The sequence below is a fragment of the Melospiza melodia genome, chromosome 6, assembly GCF_035770615.1.
Source record: "Melospiza melodia melodia isolate bMelMel2 chromosome 6, bMelMel2.pri, whole genome shotgun sequence".
NCBI lineage: Eukaryota > Metazoa > Chordata > Aves > Passeriformes > Passerellidae > Melospiza > Melospiza melodia.
Window position 1 is genome coordinate 70,055,164 of NC_086199.1, and position 23,044 is coordinate 70,078,207.

General features: G+C 43.7%; 1 protein-coding gene across 3 annotated transcripts in view; it reads left to right on the forward strand.

Moving 5' to 3' along the window:
- Positions 1–1,236: 1,236 nt before the first annotated feature.
- Positions 1,237–23,044, forward strand: part of LRP4 (LDL receptor related protein 4) — an 84,292-nt gene continuing 62,484 nt past the window's right edge. For all 3 annotated transcript variants that reach the window (XM_063158951.1, XM_063158952.1, XM_063158953.1), the window contains exon 1: positions 1,237–1,343. In XM_063158951.1, the coding sequence (XP_063015021.1) occupies positions 1,259–1,343 (85 nt within the window). In that variant the 5' untranslated portion in view covers positions 1,237–1,258. The remainder of the gene's footprint in view (positions 1,344–23,044) is intronic.

The window sequence follows — 23,044 nt, forward strand, 5'->3', positions numbered from 1 at the left end:
CATTTTTAATAATACCCCTTGTCTTCATCATTTTACACTTAATTAGGAGTGGCATAATTCAATCACATGCTGTGCCATTTTCTTACTCTTGTGATTATTTAAAGGATGGGATCAATTGCAGCTTCCTCTGGATTCATCTATGGGAAGGCTTTAAACAAGATCATTTCTATTACTGTCCCTTTGGTGTCAATTTGACAAAATTCTCATCTTCTTCTGTGGTCCAGGGTTTGGACTATCTGAGTCAGCCTTCTGTTCAAGTCAATACTTTGAAATCAACTGAGATTAATTATTTAACAACAGTCCCTATGCATTAAAATGTCAGATAATGCCAAAAGGACTATAAAACTGGCTCTAAGGGTGATCTCCAGAGAAAGCCTATCTGCTTTTTAGTGCAGCACAGAATATAAGGCAATTGTCCAAGAGTTCATTTCTACTGCTGCAGGGAACGACCCTACATCTTGTTTTAGGGTACCTGAGATTCATACGTAGTTAGCTGTCTTCGGACACCGCGGCTATAAGGAAAACACCAAATAGCAGAATATTGTCACGAACGGAGGGGAAAATCAGACGTTTCTCATAAGTAGCAAATTGCATGCTGGGCAAAGGGCTCGTGAACGTTTTCCTTTCGAAGGAGTTTGGCAAACGGGGACAGGAGGGGGAGAAGGGCTCTGCGATTTGTCCTGGGTACAGCAAGCTCGCACAAGTCGGGAAGCGGTGGCAGCGGGCTGGGACCGGAGGATACCGGGCAGCCCTGCTCCGGGCAGCCGAGACCCCGGAGCGATGTTCCTTGGCGATGCTGCGGGAGTTGGGACAGGGAGAGCCGACACCGACGGCCCCGAGCACCGGAGCCGCTTTGGGAAAGGCTTCCCCGCCCGCGGCGAGGGAGCTGTACCAGGAGCAAGGACTGAGGGCGTCCGGGGTGCTCTGGGCGAGCCCAAGGGTCTCGCCGAGGGGACGGCCCCTCGGGGTGGGGAAGGGAGGTGCGCGTCTCGCCGCGGAGCCTCCGCCACGGATCGCCTCTGCCTCGCCGAAAGTTTGCGAAGTGCCTCGGCGCTGGGGGGAGCGGGGCGGGGGCTGCCCCGGCAGAGCTCCTCCTTCGGGGCCGGGCCTGGGCGGGCGGAGCGGGGAGGGAGCCCCCGGCCCCGGAGTGCCGCGGCTGCGGACGGAGCGAGCGGCGGTCGTGTCGGGGTGCTCCGCGCAGGAGGAGCCCGCGACGTCGCTGCGGGCGGCCCGGGCACGGGGCCGGGGCGCTGCCACCATGAGGCGGCGCGGCGGGGGTTGTCTCCTGCCCGCGCCTCCGCAGCTCCTGCTGGTGCTGCTGGGAGCGCTGCTCCGCTCCAGAGGTAAGCGGCTGCCGCGGCACGCTCTGCCCCGCGGCAGCGCGGGGGGCCCGGCGGCGGAGATCCGCGCCCGGGCGGAGAGCCCTGCCCGGCCGCGCCGCTCACCTGCCCGCGCCCGCCGGGCGGGGAGCCCTGCCCTGCCCTGCCCTGCGCCGCTCCGCTCCGCCGCGCTTTGTCCGCGCCCCGTCCCGCGCCCGGACGCGGGGCTCTCGCCTTCGCCGTGTCGCGGCGGGCTGGAGCCGGCGGAGTGCCCCGGCAGGCCGGAGCGCGGGGCGCGGAGAGGCGCTGCCCCGGAGCCCACGCGGCCGCTGCGCCCCGCGGAAGTTTGGCGGCGGCGGGCGCGGGCTTTGTTCCCGCGGTGCGAGCGGCGGGCCGGGCCGGGGCGGGCGCGCAGGTTGCCTCGCAGGCTGCCGTGCCCGGCGTGTCGGGACAGCCGCCGCTCCGGAGCAGGAATGCAGCCGCGCACCCGCCGCGACGGGCCCCTTAAAGGTACAGCCCGGCTCCGCGGCGGCGCCCCGGGCTACCTGCCTCGCCTCGGCGGGGACTGGGAGTTCTCCCGCAGCGCCGTGGCACAGTGGGGCCAGAGCAGGAGTACCAAAAATAGTGATGAGGGGAGGCTTTCGCTGCGCTCCTAGCGAGCCGGGAGGTAGTCTCATCAAGTCTCTCCATGAAAACTTTAGCTTTGTGGTTGCTCTATCAACTGACATCTGCTGTTTCTTGGTCTTGTGCCGTGGTTCTTGATTTTACAAATGCGCCCGGTGGAGAAGAAAACATCCGAACGGTTCGCAAAATTGTTTATAAAGAGTTAGAAGGCTTTTGGGGGAGGGGTGTGAGAGGAGATGCGTACCTCATTTCTTTCCCTTCACTGCTTTGGCAGCTGCTGTATAATTTCACCCATCCGTTTTCTCCTATGCTACTCTGAAATTACAGGAAGCATTTGCAGTAGTGCTGCTGACCTCCATCATTCTACAAGTATTGCCCCTGGGGCACTATCATAGGAAGTTTGGGTTTCAAGTAATATTATTTCTCTTCTAACAAAAAAACTAATTGCAGGCAGCTTTGAAGAATGTGCTAACCTAACTTGGATAGACTGACTAGAGGGCTGTAGTGCCGTGTATCAGAAAGCCTGCTTTTTAGGAGCCACAAGGACTTGAGTTCCCCCATGCCTCACAGATACTTAGTTGCCCTCTAGGAGTGAGAAGGATCTAAAAGAGAGATCTTAGTGTAGGTACAGATCTGGATGTGTTTTGTTTTGGCTGTTACCCAGGTGCTCCTAGTTAATGTGTCTGGGCTGTTAACAGCCATGTGGGGGATGTCTGATTGTAAAATGCAAGTTTGCTAGTAGGTGGTTGTTCCTTGATGTCTCTAGGATGCTTTTTTTTATGGCAGTTTGTTTCTCTTTCAAGTAGTTTTCCCATCAGTGCACTTTTGTGCACTTTTGTATCCTCTTGTCGGGTGACTGTGAGTTTATGTTTGGACGTGCCAGCTGCTTCCAGAAGTGAATATCCTCTTTCCTTCATCAAAATATGAGGAAATAAGGACACAGTTTTGCAATAAGGACACAATTCCTGAACAATCTTTTTTCTATTTAAAGTAGGGACAAACATGAGGAGATACTAGGATTGAGGTGGCAGAGAAAATGCCAAAATTTGTGATGAGTCCGTGTTCTTTGACTTAGCTAGAAAATTTTCCAAGTTGTCCCTTAGAAGTACCTGCAGGGGTGGCGTGCAGCTTAACTGTCACAAAGCATTCACGGAAGTTGTGATGCTGAACAGGTAAGCTGTTAGAAACTCCTGGTCATTCACTGCTCTGCCTCAGTACAGGACAGCGTAGAGCAAACAAGTCTGCAAGACTGACCTTTGACTCTTTTGTAGTGGATAGTGGCAGATCAAACTGGATAAGTCTGTGCCAAAGAATCCCCAAACCAAAAAAAGAGGTCTGCAAGTATCTTGAGCTCTTGGAAAAGTGCACTGCAGGTAAAAACGGGTATAGAGAGGGAATTTAATGCTCATGTCAAGCACTGCTGGTGGCTGGAGCAAAGAAGGACCTGGTGTTAAGATGGTCTGTGTTAGTATAAATACAGAATGTCACAGAACCCGTCTGGCTGATGTGTTTGCTGTTTTGGCTCCTGGAGCTCTGTCAGAACAATACATAGCTAATATCAGAGCTTCACTTCTGAAACATCTTGACTATGTTTTATAGTTGGAAACCTAAACATATTGCTTCTGTGGAAGTATATTTTGCAGTGGGAATCAGAGTTTCAACTGCCTGGCATTGCTGTTGGTTCTGCAGCTATTAGCCAAGTGTAAAGCACCCATTTGTCAACTTGGAGCTGATAATGTCCTTCCTGGGTGTGCTGAGAGTGCCAGGGTTTGCTGAATCATCAATTTGGATGATATTCAGAGATCTCTTGATCACCCTGAATTATCTTGACTATTTTTTTTTCCAGAGTGGTGATGGTTTTTTCTGTATTTCTAAAATGACGAGCAATGTGCTGCAGGTGGTGACAAGTGATGGTTTTTTGTTTTGCTTTTGACAATTCCATCCACTAAAACATAGTGGGAAAGCATATGGCATAAATCTTCCAGTATGAAGTTAGTGTAACTGTTTTATTTAGTATATATAACCAATTTTCTTTTATATTCTCTTTCTGGAAGCTTTCAGTTGTGTGCTATAGCACTGTTTTCTGCAATAGAGAAACTCTTCTTATGTCTTGGAAGTGTGGGTGTATGCAGCAATTTATATTAATAGGTGCAAAATTAATAGGTGCATAGTTGCATAAAGTGTTTGCATTTCCAGAATGTCTTGTGAACCTTGAAAAGGGATATTCTGTCCATGTGGGCCGCAAAATATGATTGCAGAAAACTGGTGGTTGTTTTTCTACATTGTATTCCTTGAAATTACAGAAGGAAAAAGTGGTTAGATAAAAACGTTATCCAGTTGTTTGTAGTTCAAACGAGAAAACAGTACGTGCTGTATGTTAACTAGAAAAGAAATCAAAGTGATTTGTATTTTGTTTTTACTTGTAAATGCTCTCCAGACTAGTGAAATTAACATTAAAAAATAGTTAAAACATTAATTCTGTGAGAATGATCTGTAGTCTGATAGTGCTCTTGAATCTTCGTGCACTCTTGTGAAATAGGCAAATATTATCCTTGTTTTGTAAATGTGGGAAGTGAAGTAGAAATTGTCTTGCCGAAGGCCAACTCCATTTGCCCTAGAATGCAACTTACAGTCAAACACAATAGAATGTATGCTTCATAACACTTATAAAAGCTGATAAAGAGATATTATCTTAAAAACCAGTCAAGGTTTTAAAAATAGGTTTATATAGTAAGTGCATGTTCTGCAGCTTCATTGAATTCCTTTGCTGCTTGTGACTATTTCTCTTTTTAATAATACTTACATTTCTCTTGCTGATGGTCAAAAGATCATAAAACCACAGAAATTTTACTGACTCTGTTGGAAAGGGTGAATTGGTAAATAAAGTGTTATTAAAAGAAATATAAAAGAAAGGTGGATACTTAATTTCTCTAGTCCTCCGTTATTTGTGGCTTAGCTGTTTGTGATGTTTTGTTATATGGGTTTACATAATCAGATGGTATATATTAGACTTAAGCTGACCATCTTTTAAGGTGTCTGGCTTTACCTGATAAAACATCCAGAGCTGGAGCTCTGATATACAACAAACCCACACCTTTAAATGGTATACTGTATTTAGTGACTGTCTGTGTTTCACACAAAGCAGGGCAAAAAACAGTAATGTAATTGTCATCCACAAATCTCATGTTCTTGGTGGTTAGGCTCTTACTTTTGTGTCTGTGGTGTCAATGGTTCTTTGCCATTGCTGTTAGGTTAGGTATTACTCTTTTATGGGATTTTGTTGTCTCTACTGAGTGAAAACTGGGCACTGTAATGCTCCTTGAATCTCTTCTTTCTTCTGTCTGTAGATTTCCATTTCCTTGTACTAAAGATAGTAAGCATATGGATGCAGGAGCTTGTTATTCTGTAGACTTGTGGTTTATTCATGCTTTATACCTGGTTGCTCTGGGACTGTTACCTGGGAGTATTTGACTGCCCTCCTGTTGTGAGTGAATTCATGTTCGGGTTTTTTAGCTTTCCAGGCATGTTTTTTTGCCTCTTTTGTGCAGAGCTGTCTGATAGATGCTGAAGTGTTCCAGCCTTTGCATCTAGTCTGGGGGACTCTTGAGCTGCAATCAGTCTTTCTGTGAGCAGCAGATATCCTTGGCTGTTGAGACCCTAGATGAAAGGAGACTCACTGTGTAAGGGCAGGAAAAGAAGTTTTCATAAAGACTTTATTAACATCAAATGGAGCTGATGTTTGTTGAATTTTATAGTGCTGAATTGTGAATGACTGAAATTCCTCATGTCAGGGAATTGGGTAATTTAATATAGAAGATAAAGAAAAAAAGGGAATGGAAGTATCATGAGCCCTATTCTGATGGCATGAGATGCATTAAGCATTCTGGTATAAGCATGTTAGCACACCTGTGGGTTGAAAAGTAGTAACAGAAGCTTTGTCTGTCATGAGGTTCTTAGGTGATTAGGTTCTTCTGGTATTAGCCTCCAGTCAGCAAGTCACAAACCATTAAGATTAAAGGACAGCAATGTAGGTGCATATTCAGTGTTTGCACTGCTAGCTGGAGTTTTGTCAAAATGTATATGACCAAAGACAGCGCAGATCTTGTTTCTCAAGCTGTTGTATGTTGATAGCAACTTTCTATTGTTGCAAAACTCAGAAATAAAAAGCACCAGATTTTTTCCCTGAATAGGTTAGAGTTAGAGTAGAATTCACCTTCCTGTACTGTAATGATGAGGTTGTATAAGGAACTGTTGTCCAGCAAAGCTTCCAGTAAATAAAATATTTGCCTGAAAACAGCCCCCATGTTCTGTAGTGTCAAGGTGGAATTTTACTCTTGAAGTTAAATCTGCCAGCAGTGAGACGTTATCATGACTCCAGGCAGGGGAGACCCCTCTCCTGGCTACCAGCATGGTGACTTCCTCAGTGTGCCCTAGCAGGGCATAGTCTTCTGTGTCTCTTTGTTACTGCCTGACAGCCCCTCCCAGCTGCTGGAGCTTTCTGTTTCTATTGCATAGCAGCAGTTCTTTAATCAGAAATCTTGTTAGTATTCAAGGATAATTGATCCGACTCTCTGGTAGGGGGTGGGGACCCAGCCTTGCATCCTTCTCCTACTTGCCACCCCTAGTTTGACCCCTGTTGTCTCTTTGTTTCCTCCTGTTAAGTTTGTGCCAGTGATATGTGTGTGTGCTGTTTTTCCAAGCAGCCTGAAGTTGGCTGTAACCAAGAGCAGCAGTTAAATAGAGCCCGATTTCCCCGCTTCCTGGCGTTCAGTTGTTCGGCTCCATTTTCTGGTCTTCTGTGTTTTTGATTTGCAGAGAAGGAACTTACTTGGTGCCCCCGGGCATCTCTTAAACCCATTAGAACAAACTCCATTATTTCACTGTACTTAGAAATCCTCCTCCTTTAGCCCCAGCATCCATCAAAATAATGTATCCTCTGTAAGGCCCTCTGGAAAATGTTTAATAGGATCTTTTCAAACTCAAGGAGAGTTCCAGTTGGAAAGGGGGAGGGGAGAAGGCTAATGGAAGATCTGACTGTGACTTGCAGTAAGCCTGAACTTGGCCTGTGTCAGCTCTCCCTTCACCTCCATGCTGAACAGAGCGGATCCAACACTGGGATCAAAGCTGGAAACAAAAGGCTTTGGGAGAAAAATTTCCCGTCTGGCCAAGAGGCAGCCACACAAAAGTGGTGCATAATTTATCACTCGAGGTTTATTTCTGCTGTGCTTCTTCTGGAGAGATGAGGAAAAAAGAAGTGACTCTCCTGCTGTTTCGAAGTGGATAAGTGATGGCTTTGGAGATTTGAGGCAGGAAGGAGCTAGAGATACCATGGAAAAACCTTTTCAGTGCATTCTGTACCCTGCTCCTCTCAGACATGGTCCAACATTATTTCTCTTGAGGGGAACCCTATTCTTGCATTTTGAACTTTCAGAGAGTGAGGACTTTTAACTTCTCTCGTAATTTCCAAATCACAGTGGAGTGGTGTTGCCCTTGGCAAAATCAAGTTCTTTGACTTTCCAAGGTGTTTTTCTTAACTTAAGGATTGGTCTAGGTGCTGTGGCTCTGTGTAACATGAAGGAAGGGCTACATTTGCCCCAAAGGCTTTATAGCTTAATTGGACATCTGACATCTGATAAGGATCAGGGGGTATGATAATTCTACTGGGATAGATAAGGTCAATATTAAAATTGTATTGCTTTCTAATTAAATTTCCTTTAGCTTTGATTTAATGGGAAAAGCTTCCAAAGTTTTTCATTCCAATCACTTCTTAGAATGATGATAGAGGGAGGTTTTGGGTAGGAGTTGGCATCAAAGACTACTGAAAGCTGGTAGCTGTGTAAATAAGGATGAGGAAGTAAATGCAAGAGTAGTGTAAACCATGAGAAGAAGGTAAAGGGATATAGGAGTATAGATATTAACAGAAGCAAAGATAGGCATTTTGGAAATGAGAGCCAAGGACTTGAGCTGGCAAAGGAACAGAAGAGTCGTGTAAGGAAATCCAAGTGGAGTAATTATGTGGGATCTGATGGCAGAAAGCGTTGTTAATTAGGTAGGATAAAAGATGGAAATTTTGAAAGTGAAGATGAGCATTGAGCATAATTTAACTGCTGAGACACGGAAAGACTTATTTTACTAATGCTTTAAAGGATGATGTGACAAATTGTTAGGAATCCGTGACAGTAGAGTCCCTGACCTAATGGAGTGATTTTATGAAATATTAGGAGCCTGGCAATGGAGTCAGAGGTGGAAAGGGAGACTGTTAGCAGAACACTGTGATGGTGAGCCCATGAGATAGATTCCACATTCCACCACTGCAGACAGAGGTGGTGATGGAACTGTCGGCCTTGGGAGTACGTTAGCTGGAAGGATTTTTGAGTGGGATGTCCCAGAAGGTATTTTGGCAGACAGTGTTGTCTGGAAAAGGGTATGAAATTGGGAGGGCAGAACTGAAGTGTGAAGGTAGAACTTTTGAGATAATTGCTTGGACAAAAAAATCAAGTGAGAATAGGACGTTACTATGGGTTTGGTAAGAAGTCTGGATATAGAAACAAGTGTAAGTCTGGTGGCAGAAAATTGCTCCTTTCCTGGAAAAGCAGCCTACTTCTCTTCCCCTTCCTCGTGAAGAATTGCTGTGTGAAAGAGTGAGTCACTATAGTGAACAGTTAAAACACAGACACCTGATGTTCTCAGCCTTCTTCTCTGAAAGGCTTGTAAGGAGCATCCTGGGACTGTGCGAGGTTAGAGGGAAATACACACTCTGCTCCTTTAGCCTGAATCTCCAGCTCTGTCAGTTCATTTGACTTGGTGACAGCTGGTAGTGCTGGGACAGGTTCTTGCTTAAGGTGCAGCCATTCAGTATATCAGAACGGTCTCGTGGGATCTAGGATTAGAATAAAATAAAGACACACCTTCTTTCTTTTTTTTTTCTCCTTTGTGCTCCCACCCAATTTTAGTTCTGAATTTCCATAACTGCTGAATAGTCAAATCCTTTCTTTGCAACTCTGAGAGCAGGGAAGAAAAAAAAAAAAAGAGAGAAGTCTTGGGGTTGTAATTTCCTGCTTCTGTTCCAGGCTTCTCAGGATGAACTGGGAGGTGGGATAATTCTCTGAATTAAAACTGCGTTTGTTAGGAGGAAGCCAGCTTTACTGCTGTCCTTTCTTTGTTATTCAGACTTCTTCAAGCTCGACAAATTTAAGAAATTAGGTTTTTGAGGCCTCAAAGACTGTATTCTCTTCACTGTGATTTTTGAAGCCTGCTACTCTTGAAAAGCCTGTGTTGAGCTTCTTGTGGCTGAAGAACATGCTGCTAATTTGTGCTGCCTTTATAAAAAGGGCCTTAATCAGCATAGTACCTATTAGCATGAGGAAAAACACAACAAGTCTGTCTGTGAGAGAAATCTAGAGAGTTTGTAGTATGGGAAAGGGGAGATAGATTGGAGGCTGCCATTCTGGAGCCTTTAATAGCCAAGAAACAGGAGAGAATTGTCATTGGTAAATAGGAATGCTAGAGAACTACCTGCATTTTAGTAATGGATCTCAAATAGAAGTATTCAGTGTTTAAATCTTAGAAAGCATGATGCAGGAATAAGTGAGAGACTGGGTCAGGAGTTCTTTAAGAGCAATACTCATTAGCCTGCAAACAGACCTAAGTTAAATACAAGGAAAGACCAGGTTGAGCTCAGAGCTGTATTCATGCAGAGATGAAGTAATGAAGGGAATTTTCTTGGGCATTGTCTTGGAAGCTGGGAAGGACAGATTTGTCCGGTTGATGTGGTTTGCTGTCTTAGGGAAGGCTGCCTCTGCATCTGACTTCTTCCCTGATGCAGTGAACAGCAGCTGCAGGAGGGTGTTGAGTCATGAAGAGCTGATTGCTGAGCAGTTGTCTCCACCACAAGGGTGGTAACCTCATGTGTTCCAGTTTGAACTGTCACCACTCATGAGTCAATACTGTCTGCAGGCCTTTGTTCACTGCATTTTTGAGTGTATGGAAGAATTCAGACCTGCAATCAGCATTACCTTAAACAACAGAAGACCTTTAGGCCTTTTGGAGAAGACCTTTAGGCCTTTTGGGTGATAGCTGTTAGTTTTAGGGGGTTTGTTTTTGTTGTTTGTTTTGTTGATTTTTTTTTTTTTCCCAGGCACTAGGTTCTTTTAGCTGGGAAGCAGGTGGATCCCCTGCCTGTGCCTCAGCTCCTCCAGAAGGGCAGATTTGTCATCTTTGCATCTTTACAGTTACGCTGAATAATTTCTATGCTACCAATATTCAAGCAAGAGGAACCCTGGTGTTCCTGGACTTCTGCAATCTTTGACTACAACCTTTGGCTTGAAGCAGCTTGCTCACTAACAGGAGAAGCCTGTTATTTCTCTGAGGTTTCTCGTTTGTGATCTGCCTTCTGTGAACTGGAAGAGGAGGAGCTGTAATCTTCTGTTACTCCTAGGGCAAATTCCAGACTAAAACAAAATAAGTAAATCTCTTAGGTTTAAGCTTTCCAGTCAATTGTCCCTAGAAAATGTTGAGTGTTGTTTTGGTGCTTCTTTTCTTGCCTTGTTATGGTTAGTTCTTTACCCGTTTGGGAGCAAACTTTTAAGCTTTAAAGGAATGTCTAAAAAAAAAAAAAGAGGACAATTCCTGTGATACACTGTAGTAACCTTTTCTTGGTTGGTTGTGCTGGAGAAGCAAACTTGGTGATGGTAATATGGAAGAATAAGAGAAACTCAGATGATTATTTTTTGAGAAAGGACCTGTGAGCAGTTTTTGTGATGATGCTTTAGAGCAGACTGGCAAGAAAGAGGGGGTGGCAGACACTTGCCTCCTTTAAATGCTTGGCAGTCCCCCACTTAATTGGGTACACAAGGTGAAAAGCTAACAGTTACAATATAGAAATAATGGGAGACACAGGGCAAATTAGACCTATGTACAGTTCATGAATTGAAGGATAAAAATAAACAATGCTCACACAGTAGCCTTCGAGCAAGGAAGGGAGCGAGGCAGAGATGCCATCTTTGGTATGTACATCTCGATTTACGCGCTCGGGCAAAGCAGCCTGTGAGCTCAGGCTTCGATTAAGTGACTGGGACAGCTGCCAAAACACCTACGTTAGCTGGCTAAGGTACTGCAGTGCATTGGTCCTGCAGGGTCATCTGGGGAAGGCATGGAGTGTTATCTGGGTTTGTCTTGGGTTTTTCTTGAACAACACTGTAACAACATGCTTTACATCCTATGTCAAGATCTTAAACTAAATGTGGTGGCAATGCTAAAGCTGCTTCTTGAAGTGTTGTGAGGACAGAGGGCCATTGGAGTTACACCCTAGAAGACCAGGTAGCCTAAGGAGGCAGCTTTTCTGACTCTGCAGGCTGCATACCATAGTCTCTAACATATGTGCTTTATGGCTCCATGCCCTTTAGAGACAAGCAGAAGGGGACTGGCTCACAGGAGCAGAATGACAGTAGCTCCTTAAGGAGAATATTACCTGTTATGGGATGGGGTGGGTAGACAGCACAGACCCTCTACAGCCCCACCATAAGGAGCCTCAGGAACCTTTGCATGCTTAAGGCTTTGTGTGACTGTGCTGGCTGCGTTAGTGGCCCTAGCAAGTAGGGCATGTTTGAACTGTTCAAACCATTAGAAGTGAATACACTGCTGAGATTTTCCTCCTATACTAATCAAGAGTAAATTAAATATTTGACTCCCACAAGAACGAACTCCAGAGCTCTGAATGTTCTTCCCTTGTAACCAAAGGGAGGTAAACTTTTTTATTTTCAGATATGCAAAGACATGAAGTTACTGGATCTAGAGATCTGTGTAATGATTACTATAGAGTAGGACTGGGAGGATTCCCACTGCTGATCCTGGCAGCAGCAAAACCAATTCTTTTTATGCAATCTTATCCGAAACAGCAAAAATTGTCTCCACCTAATAGCACAGGAGAGCCATAGGCTGAAACCAAATGAAAATGCTATCCATGCCTATGAAAACATTGTTTCTGGGGTTTGACACTCCTTTTGAGGCTTGGGAAGCAACTAATTTCGTCCAAAATTCACATGAGAAACTAGTCAGAATCTAATCCAGAACACAAGTTTCTATAGCAGAAAAAAAAGTTCAAACCTGTTAGCCAACTAAACTGCCATAAGTTATTGTACAAAGTTATTCTGCTGGCACTTAGTGCCAAGTGAAATGTGGAAAGTGAAGTCAGATTCTACCAAATACTGAGCTGGCATGTGCAATTTGGGTTGCACTTTGCATACAGGGAGAATACCATAAACAATAAATGTTGGAATGAGAAGTAAAAGGAGAGGCTGAGAAGAAAATTTTATAATCTTATGAGTAAAAGACAAAATATATTAGAGCAAAGAACATTTATCTTACTATAAATAAAATGTTCTTCTTTGAAACTTGGACTCCATTCTGTGTATCCCTTTCTCTTAAAACCTCTGTGGAGATGGGCCCTTCATATGTTGAATCCACTTCTGGAAGAAACTCAAGCGTGCTGCTTTTTACATGTGGGTAACACTTGCAGAGCTTGTTCTGCCAATAAAAGTGTCTCTGAATTGATTGTGGTGGGATGTGGTGCGAGTTCTGATGTAACATGAGGCTCTTTGCAAGTGCAAATTTTGATGAGAACTCATCTTTAAAATCTAGTAATTTTGTTTTCTTGTTGCTGTTGTGATTTGGCTCCTTTCTTTCAGTGGTCCATTGTTGTATGGATGATGTTTGGAAATGAAATGTCTTCCATCTGGTTAAGAAATTTGATTTATCCTTGGAGGCCTGAACTGCTGTCTTTGCTAACAGGAAATAAACAATGTTCCAACTGTCCCAGTTATCACCCACTTGCCTTTCTTCAGATCCATGTCTTTTGCAAGGATCCTAAAAAGATGACTTACTGATCATGAATTGCATTTTGGCAATCCTCTGTTCTTTCATATCTATCAATTCAGTCCTCTCCTCCTGTTTAAACTTGGTAAATTAAACACATTGCTTAAAACAATTACACAGTGGGTGGGCTGGACCGTGGAGGTCTGGTTTGCCTGGACACAGTTCATAGCTTGTTTCAGGTGGCACTAAGAATGCAGCTCCAAATGACTTACAAGGGCATGTTACTGATTCAGAGTAGGTTTTAGTATAACCTTGCTTTCTGGGAAATATTCTCATCAAAATACAGTTTTATGGTAATATATCGCTCATGTTTTGGAATAGCAGAATTAGAGGAGTTTTTGCTCCTGCTCCCTTTTATTTTAGTAAAACTTGACTTCTCTGAGAGAAATTTTTTTGGCAGGGATACTAGGATGTTGTCACTGCTGAGGGTTCTTCTTCTCTGCCTGCAGTGTGTGTGGCTTGGCCTCTAGCTGCTGGGCCTCCTTGGCCCAGGGGTGCGGTTTCTTGTTGCGCCTGGTCTGGTGTAACTGTGGGTTGTCCCAGAGAGCAGTCTCACTCCCTTGTCCCTTTGATAGGTCTGTGTAGATATCTGCTGGGTGAATCAGTCCAGCTTGTTGGTTTGTCACAGAACTGGCCTGCAGAATGGTGAAACCACAGGTTGTGTGGTATTGGCAAACTGAAGTGAATTGCTCTTCAGTGAGCTCATCAGTGTAGGCCTGATGGAAGGACAGAGGGAGGCAAGACCGGCCGTTTTTTTAGCACTGAGTTGCTGCTTCTTTGCTTTGCCTTGATAGTAATTTGGAAAGGCTTCCCTAGAAACAAGGAGAGGTGAGAATTCAAAACCAGGATTTAGCTTCTGTGGCTCACATAAGCATAGCCTCTTCATTGTATCGTTACTTGTATGACAGCGCTGTATTAGCATCCAAGTGTGGTGAAAGATCAACCTATAGATGTTGCAATACATTAATACATATAGATGGTGCAGTACATTAATTGTTGATGCCCTTTGTGGTGGAAACTTCTATTCATTAGGGTGGCAAGAAAAGACCTAATATTTTAGTTGGGCTACCACAGACTAAAGTTGTGAGTTGTTGCCAGAGAAATTGTCAATCTGAATATGAAAAGCTTTATCGCCTTGCTAGTGCCTTGATTATTCTTCCTTATTCTTGCCTTTTAAATTGCTGATGTCTGGCAGAGAGTTGGTTTTTGACACTTATTTGCAGACTCTGGATTAGAGTTTTGCTTGCTCTCCCCACCACTCTCCACTGATGTAGTGTGATGATGAGGTTTCACAAGCCCAGCCTGGGCATGCACACAAAAGAAGGCACAAGCCACTCTCCTCCCAAGCCAAGATGTGGAAGTGGCAGTGGTGATGCAAAGTGTCTGTTTAGTCACGGGAAGACAGAGCTAGCTGTGGGAAAGCATAAGCTGTCTAAATGGCCATTCCTGTTCTCCCTGAATGAATATGTGGCAGGCTGAAGGGGAAGATGTACATAGGATGAATCTTACACATGAATTGTCAATTGGATCACGTCAAGATTCACTCCAATGGAAATCAGAGCTTCACAGTGTTACATGCAGCATGCACGTACAATATGAACAATCCCCTCTCTGAAGAATTAATTTCTGCATGTAGTAAATTGACAGATGTATGAAATAATGAGAAAAAATACCCACAATGAAATTAACGTAGTAAATAGAGGCTTCACTTAAGCTTTGCCTTTTAGTCTGTATGGTGATGCTTCTTCCTGCCTTTCTCTAATTGTTTTTGTTGAAGCTGCCTTTCTCTAATTGTTCTTTTTCCCCTTCTGATACAATGCACGCAAGATTATCACAATTAGACATGCTTGTTGTGTCTGATGTCTGATAATGGGAGAGTGAAAATTATTCTCAGATGTAATGTCCGTCTTAAGAGGATTTAGTTGCTCTTTTTGCCTTGGATCGTGCATGTTCCTGTCATCTGCCAGCATATTCTATGAACAGTTGGCACTAGTCTAATGAGGAGCATCATATCTAAACCCAGCTCTCAAAGATCTGTTCTGTGTCTGTGACTCTTCCACTCTTTCCCGTATCCTGACTGTAGCATCTCTTAGGATGGATCGCAAATTGATATTTAACAATGTAATCACAAAAGTCAAGAACAGAAGCTTAACTTGGTCTGGGTTAGAAATCCAAGTTTTAACCTAGATTCCTGGCTTGGGATAGTTTAGCTGTTGACAACTTCACCTAAAAATTAAGTGTTCCTTGTTGCTGCTTTGTAGCAGCAAGCTAGATTGCTGGGTAGAATTCTGTAGACGTGTAATTGGCTCCAGTGGTTGTATTTACCCAATAGCTCAAGTGTTTTTCCCCACACCCCCTGGAGATCTGCTGTACAGAACTTGGATTGGGAGTGCCATCTTTTCAAGCTGTTACATGAAGATTCCCTATGGTTGTTGAGTCAGGTGTGCTAACAGCTAGGTCTGGGATTTTTTTACTTTTCTTGCAGGATAGTTGACAATTTTATTTTGGAGTCTGCAGGCTTTTTTCTTTTGAGGGTAAAGAAGTTAACCACAGTGACTGGTTGCTTAATAGCTGGTTTTTTTTCTGTACGCTAAAGTCAGTGTTTTTTTCCCAGATTAGAATGTTACATTTTTAAACATTTACTTACTCAAGTGTAGAATGATCTAATTCCCTATGTTTATTCCTTTTCATAAGAATTTTCAGCACAGTAGCATGTCTATCCTACTTCCAAATGTACAAACACTTGGTAAGCAGACTGTAATAAGAAAGTCACGCATGACCCACTGTAGTAAATACATTTTTAAAGCCTTAAACAGGAAATGACCCCAACTTCTTCTGTCAGTTTGCCTCTGAGGCCATGGTTCTGCAAGCAGTGAAGCAACAGAAGGAATCAAACTGGGCTGGGTGAGGAGGAGTTGGAAGATCCTTCAAATCTGCATCTTTTTGAAGCTCATTGCCCACTGCATAGCTTTTACTCATCTGTTTTTTTATCAGACTGCACAAAACTATGCCAGTTTATGGGGTTGTAGGACTGGCAGTAAGAGAAGGAGGGCTAAGAGCTCTTTAGGGTGGGACAACTGATGGATGTAAAATCACCATCCTGAGTCTTCTTTCTCATTTTGAGCAAACATCTTTGTGTTTCTGGAGAGCCTGAGACTTGTGTTAACACTTAACTATATTTAAATCAAGACTGCTTTCTGTCCTTTGCTTATTGTGCACAGAAGGTTTGATTCAGAGGGATACCTGGAAAGAAATCAAGAAACTAGATTACAGCATCAAGGGCCAAAAATTTTATCTTCCCCATGGAAAACAGGTATCTTCCTCTGATGACCTAATACCTAAATCATCATGTGTGTATTCAGTTTGCAGAGTGTTTGTGCAGTTTTAAGGAGGGGCAAAGGCTGTTGCTATTTGTAATTCCACATTATCAAATTGCATGTTTGTACAGTGAAAAAATGAAGGGAGGGTAACGAAACTCCAAGCAAGCTTCTCAGAATATGGACTTAGTGGACCACATTCAGTCTCAGAATAAAGGGCCAGGAAATGGGAAAGCTAACTGAGCTCTGAAGCTGAGATGGATGCTGTCATGACGGTAATGCTGTGTAGCTTAATTGGGTACTGTGACTTAAGCTGACCTGATCTTGACTCGTCAAGGCTTGTTTGGCTGAAGGTCCAAATGTACCAGATGTTCTTACTTATAGAATGATCCATTGGAATAAATGTTATGTTCTTACTGTGTCTGAGAATGGTAGCATAAGGTACCAGAAAAATTCAGCAAATTTAGTCAAGAAACAAACTGCACACTAGGGCCTTTTCCCCCCCTCAGAAATACTTCTTTTTTTCTTTTTTCTTCCTGACTGAAAAAAAGGTAATTTTACTTCACAACTGTTGAAAATAATATCTCCTCCACTTAGGAGTGGAAAGAGAGGGGAAAAAAGTCTGTATTCAACCGAAAAAACTCCCAAGAACTTCTCAAGGTAGACTGTAATTACTGGAGGTAAAATTCTGCTACAGGTAGACACATAGCTCTGTGTTCTGTCACTTCTCTACAGTTATCCAGTCATTTTAGGTAGCATTTTTAGCACTGATGGGCTTGGGTTGCTCTTTGATCAGAGGAAGTACTCTATATTTGGCTGAATAATATTGTATTGCAATGCCCACAAATTGGCTCAAAAGCCTGAATCAACTTAATTTGTCTGTTGTACTCTACCCCCCAAAGTATGGTGGAATAACAGAAGGAAAATTGCTCTTGAGTCATTGTGGTAAGTGCATCTGTAAGACAAGAGACATCACACAGTCTATTCATGGGTTTTGGCCCTGAGATCATTCTAGCAAAAGGAAGTATGCTTGCATGGGGGACACAGAAGAGTTTAAAAACTTTTCAAGTAGGGAAAAATTCTTCTTCCAGGGCTGAATGATGTGTCTGCTTAAATGGTTTCTGAGCTTTATGAGGAATCTTTTATTTGGATAGGCACTTCAAACCCTGGAACTTGCTCCAGGAAGTAGTATCAGAAGCACTTCTTAATAATATTATTAATACAGACTATTCTCATGAGAAAAATCTGCAGGCATCTTTAGCCTGCTTTTGTATGGAAGCAGTGGTTATTTCAATATGTGTGCATATCTTCTCACCCAAAAAAACTGGTCCCAGAGAACAGAAGTTTTATGAAAACAGGCAGCACAATAAAGGGAAGGGACCACAGGAGCAACCTGGCTGTGGGTGAAGATTCCTCATGAGTTTGCATTTTGTTAGACATGAAAGAATCCCCTCCCTCCATTTGGCAACAGATGCATCAAAATTGTCTGTTAAGAGACGAATCCATCTGAAACTGGCTTTGTGAATCCTGTTTCTCATGTAGCTATTGAGATTATTCAGGTGTGCAAGTTGAGGTCTTACTGGACATAAGCCTGTTTGCAGGTCCTCAAGCAGTGGCAATGGTCTGAGTGGTTAGTTCATCAAGCCAAGAGATGTTTAGTCCTCTCTCATTGGGAGGCTGAGGTCTTTAATGGGCTTTAATTGGGTTGCACTTCAGGACTCAAAGGCTTTGTTTGGTTTAGGATGTGGCTGCTTGGTTAGAGTGTAATATTTCTGGAAAGAAGCATGTTAAACCTGTGTTTTGAGCTCACTGGTTGCTGGCTATTTCCCAAATATGAATGAGGTTTTGGATGGTTTTTTTTTTTTTTTTTTTGTTTTGTTTTTTTTTTGGTTTTTTTTTTTGTTTTTTTTTTTTTTTGGGGTTTTTTTTGGTTTTTTTGGTGTTTTTTTTTTAATGTTTACACTCGTGAAGTTTTTGGACTGGATGTTATCAGTTAAGGTTCTGATATTGTGCTTATCCCCAGCTAAAGGGTCCATGGAGGCTGTACTCTCTTGTATACCAGGAAATTCTAAGTAGAATATCTGAAATAATTACTACTCCCAGTGATCTGCCCTGTGCCTCTCAGTGGCTGAATATGAGATAAAATATTGCTGAATGTCACAATTTACAGCCTGACAACTTTCATTTATTTTAGCATGCTGGGTTATAAACTGGAGCTTTAGGAACTGTGCACAAGTGTCCTGAGGTGATGTATTGCCAGATAAGATCCTCTGGATGCTGGCTCTAGTCTGATTGAACTAGAAGGAAGCTGCAGGCGTGCCTCTCTTTTCCCTCTGTTGCTGTGCCTCTTGCTCCTCAGGCCGTGTTACGAGGCCTGTGTGCCTCAGCCTGGCCAGGGCAGAAGGTAGCTGGGGGCTTTTGCTGAGGGCAGGGAAAGGAAAGGAAGGTGTCCTATTTACTCCTAAACCTCCTCCATGTCTTGAAGCACAAGAGAGACATTTTGTAATGCAAGTTGAACCAGTTCTGATGGTTTTTCCTAACTAGTTACATCAGAAAGGCCAAGGATCATTACTTCTTTTGCTGATTTTTTTTTTTCTTTTTTTTTTTTCTTTCAGCCTTCCTCCCCCTCCACCTTTTGTCTTGCTTTCAGTTCACCCATCTGCATCTGGTCTTGCCCAGGCAGCTGCTGCTCTATTTGTATGTTCCCTGGGGGAGCTCTGGTGCTCCTTTAAGATCTCCTGTTGCTTTGGGAATTCACCTTTTAGACATGGTGCTTCATTAGCCTCTCTCATTTATTTAGTACTGTGAGAAAAGATTTCCCCTCCCAAAAAGCAGAAGAACGAGTTTCCAGCAGCATGTGCTTGAGAGAAGAGTGTCTCTATGTAAATAGAACAGGTTTAAAAGCAATTGGCAAGGGAGCAGCTGGAGAGGTTTTGAAGGAATATTGTTTGACCGAGTTGGCACTGTGAGACCCTTAGGAGGCTGAGGCTGAAGAAATCCCCCCTGCTCTTTCTCCATGGGGAAGGTTTGTCCACTGATGAGTGACTGCATTGCCCCTGTGCACTGTTGTCTCTTGTCCCCTGCCTTGGTCTCAGCACGGTTGCGCCTTTTTGTTGCAGCTCGTTAGAGGAAAAATAGCCATTTGGGATTTTTTCAACCATTGGGTTCTGCATTTCCTCATTTGCCGCCCCTCTCCCCTGCCGGGCGTTGTGGGAGTCGTCCCCTCTGCAGGCGATGGTGGGAACGACTCCGGCCTCACTTATCATCAGTGACAAATCAATGGCAGCCTTCAGAAAGCTGGCCCCCAGGATCCCCGCTCGGCCCAGCTCTGGAGCAGTGGGAGGCTTCCCTGGTGGATAAAGGACTCCTTGCAGCCCTGACTTGTTGCCTTAAATCTAACTGAGGAAACCTTTTCAGTCTCTTCATCAGTGGCCCCCTCCCCTCTCGATTTGTCTTGGGGAAGGTGGCGGCTGGTGGAAGGGGGGCGCATGGGGAGGTGGGGGGAGACGAGAGTGGGAGAGCATTGGGGTTTGTAACACTTTTTTCTGTTTCCCTTTCACAATAGCCTGGCTAGTGCATGCAGAGCTGGGCTCACAAAGCCTCCCCGAAGTGCCTGGAGTCCCGCAGGGCTCCTCACAGTGAAAGTTTGCTGTGTGTATTCCTACCAACAATGCAGCTGGGCCCAGCAACTGGCTCCAGCTTTGGGCAAATATTTCTACAGCTTTTCCTTAATCGCTTTTGAGGGAAGGAGGGTGAGATGGGTTTGAGAGGTAGGAGGGTGAATGAAATTTTGTATATGCGAAGGAGACAAAAATATACGTGGGTGGACGGATTTATCTCTGGCCTCTGTGGTCCAGGCTTCTAAAAGGAACCTTTGTCAGCATCTGTGCTAAAGCTAGAGAGGGTTTGGGGGCCATCACTGTTGGATCTGAAGGAGAAAGGAGATTAAGGCAGACAGTGCATAGTGGTTTCAGCTCTGCCAGTCTAGTTTTTTTGTTTTTCTTTAAGAAGGAAGCATAGCTGACAAGCCCTTTCTGTGTAGTTTAATCCAAAGTGTTGGTGTGGACTGAAAGTACAGCCTTTTTTTGTGTTATGTCTAGCTTATTTCTGCTCAGCTGTTCTGTAGGGTTTGTGCTTGATTTCCTATTCTCTCTTTACCTGTGAATTACCTCTCAGTTTCTAGTTCATTTGATCTGGGTCGCAGCTCAAGACTGGAAGAAATCAGAAAAGTGATATCTCTTTAAAGCAAATTATTTCACCTTCACTGTCTGATAAATTTTGGCCTTGGATGTTGCTTAAACCCACTGCTGTAGCCCTGGGATCGACATGTAGGCTCATATTGATATGCTGGTTTTGTCTCCTGTTTCTAAAGCTGCAGTGGAGATAACTAAGCAACATGAAACTGCTTGATTGGGCCAAGAAGAGATCATGTGAGCCCACTTTTCTGTTGCATTATGAGGAAAAATTAGCCAGGACACGTCCTTTAAACATTGCTTTCCACCTCTGCAGGGATGGCAGCAAGCTTGGCATTCCTACAGTTTGGAGTTAAATTCTTACATTAATTAAGATGTGTTGCATGTGTATTAAAGGTTCAAATGCCATCTTAGACCTGATGTTTCTGTTACTGTAGGAATATTACCAGAAGCATAATCCTTGTTCCAGATGTATTATGTCAGAAATTAAATTTGGGCAGGAGGTGCTTACCTGTGTCAGTATTCTCCTAGAACACAGAATACTTTTGCTCTAAGGTCATAGTTCCACAGATGCTTCACACTGAGCATAACTAGGGTCTGCACATGTGGAGACTGAGCTTCCTGGACTCTGTCCAAGGCCACATGCAGGATGAGCAAGACTACACTGCAATGGTAAAGCTGAGAGCAAAGTTCTTAGCATAGATATAACCAGTGCTTTTAAATAAGGGATATCCTTGCCTTTAATTTGAAGATGAGCACAGAATATGAATCCTTATTTGTAGGAGGAAATTCCTAATAGGCCAAATACGGAGCTGAGTAAAAAGAACATAGAATAACATCTGTCTTTATGTAGATGTTCAAGCACCTTTACCCTCACTAGCATCTGGTGACTGCACCATTGTTTTCTATTACTGATGATATAGTGTTTGTAGAAGCATTCTATCCATGGAACATCACAACTAGTAGTGAGGCAAGGCTTGTCGGGAAAGAGAACCACTTTAGTTAGTCCAACTAATGTGGCTGGAAAAACAAACAAGATTTTGGGAGCAGTTTGTCCTGAGAACTGAAGTAGAAGCCTAAGTCTTTAAATTAAGCACAAGTTGAGAACAGTCACTTTGAGTTCAGCTTGACTGTGTTAGTGAATTGGGTATTACAGAGGAAGTTCCTGATACTTCTGGAGCAGAGCAGGGATGATATGTAGGAAAGGAGTTAGGGCATTAGGAGCCAAGCCTATTCCAGTCCTTGCCTGATTCTCTCCTGCAGTTGATTAAAGTGTCACCAATTCCTAACTTTCCTGGCTGAAACTTGAGGGAGAGAGAGAAGAGTTTCTCCTTATAAGTGTCTGTGTAACTTCAGTTAGACATGATTTGGTAAGTTTGGAGAATAAGGATGGAGAATGCTTCCCCCTTCCGTGTTTAAAACCTTGCCATAGTACAGAAAAGTTGGAGAACGTTAGAGAGCCTCTCATACTCTAGAAATAAAAAAAAAAAAAAAGTAAAGGAAAAAGTCCAATCCAAAACCAGAAGAAGCTTAAGGATTCTTTGGTGTCTGAAATTAACCCATGAATAGTGGAGTTGCAAATACTTGGTAAATATTCAAACATTTCTAATGTTTTAAAAACTTTCAATCAGTATTTGTATGTGCCGAGTAAGAGTTAAAAACCCTCCCAGCAGCAGAAGCCTCTTTGATGCTCACTGTGGTGGACATTGACTGTCCAGTCACAGAGGCTTGAATTACCCAGGAGCTCTGCTCCAGTTGTTGCTCTGTGTGAAGGGCACCAGAGGAGCTCTGGTCCAGAGAGTGCCTTCTGAGAGGCTGCTCTATGGGCTGAGGGCTTCTTTGCTGACCTACAGGCCATGAGGAGGAGGAGGAGAAGGCAGCTGCAGGAGGCTATTTCTGTGTGTCACAAAGCAATGTTGAAGATTGTGTTGCAATGCAAGAAATAGCATGGAGAGCTGAGTCTATCATCCCACAAAGGATACATGGAAAACCAGTGCAGCTGTGTGCTGTCAAATACCAAATAATACAGCCTGTCTGCCTGGTCACATTATTGCAGGTAATTTTAAAGGATTAACTTTTTTGGTAGCTAAGTGATCCAGATGGAAAAGAACTATTCTTTTGCCATCAGTGTGGACCTGGCCTTAACTTGTATATTTGTTCTCAGTGGGAATAGAGAGAAAAGTGATTGTGCTGGCATCTGATTTGGACTGAGATTGAATTTATGGACATTTTTCAGGGGAGGAAAGAAACCAGTAAAGTTTAGGACGAAGGAGTGGCAGAAGACAATTGAAGATTATAGAAGTAGGGAAGCTTGTTAAGAGACAGAAGGAAATGAAGGAATGTGGGTATGTGTAAGGATGGTTCTGGGTAGTGGTTGTCAGATGGGACACTCTGCCTCATGCTCTCTTTGCCTCCATCTAGTTCATTCACGCCTGTACCTCATCTCCCAAGCTCATCTAGCCTGTACCTTTTACTCCCAAGCCCCATTTTCCTATAGTGGCTCACCCACAAAGCAACTTTTGTCTTTCACATTCTTTTCTGTAGCCCATCCTTTTTCTTAGGAAAAGGGGACTTGCTAGTTTGAGAGGCCTGAGGCTGACCTGTTTGGCACTCTGTTTTACCTTCATATCACCTGTGTTACTCCCCTTTCCTTCTGTAGCGTTTTACAAGCATCCAACCCTTCTGCAAACCATTCTTTGGCTTTTCAAGTTGGAGACCT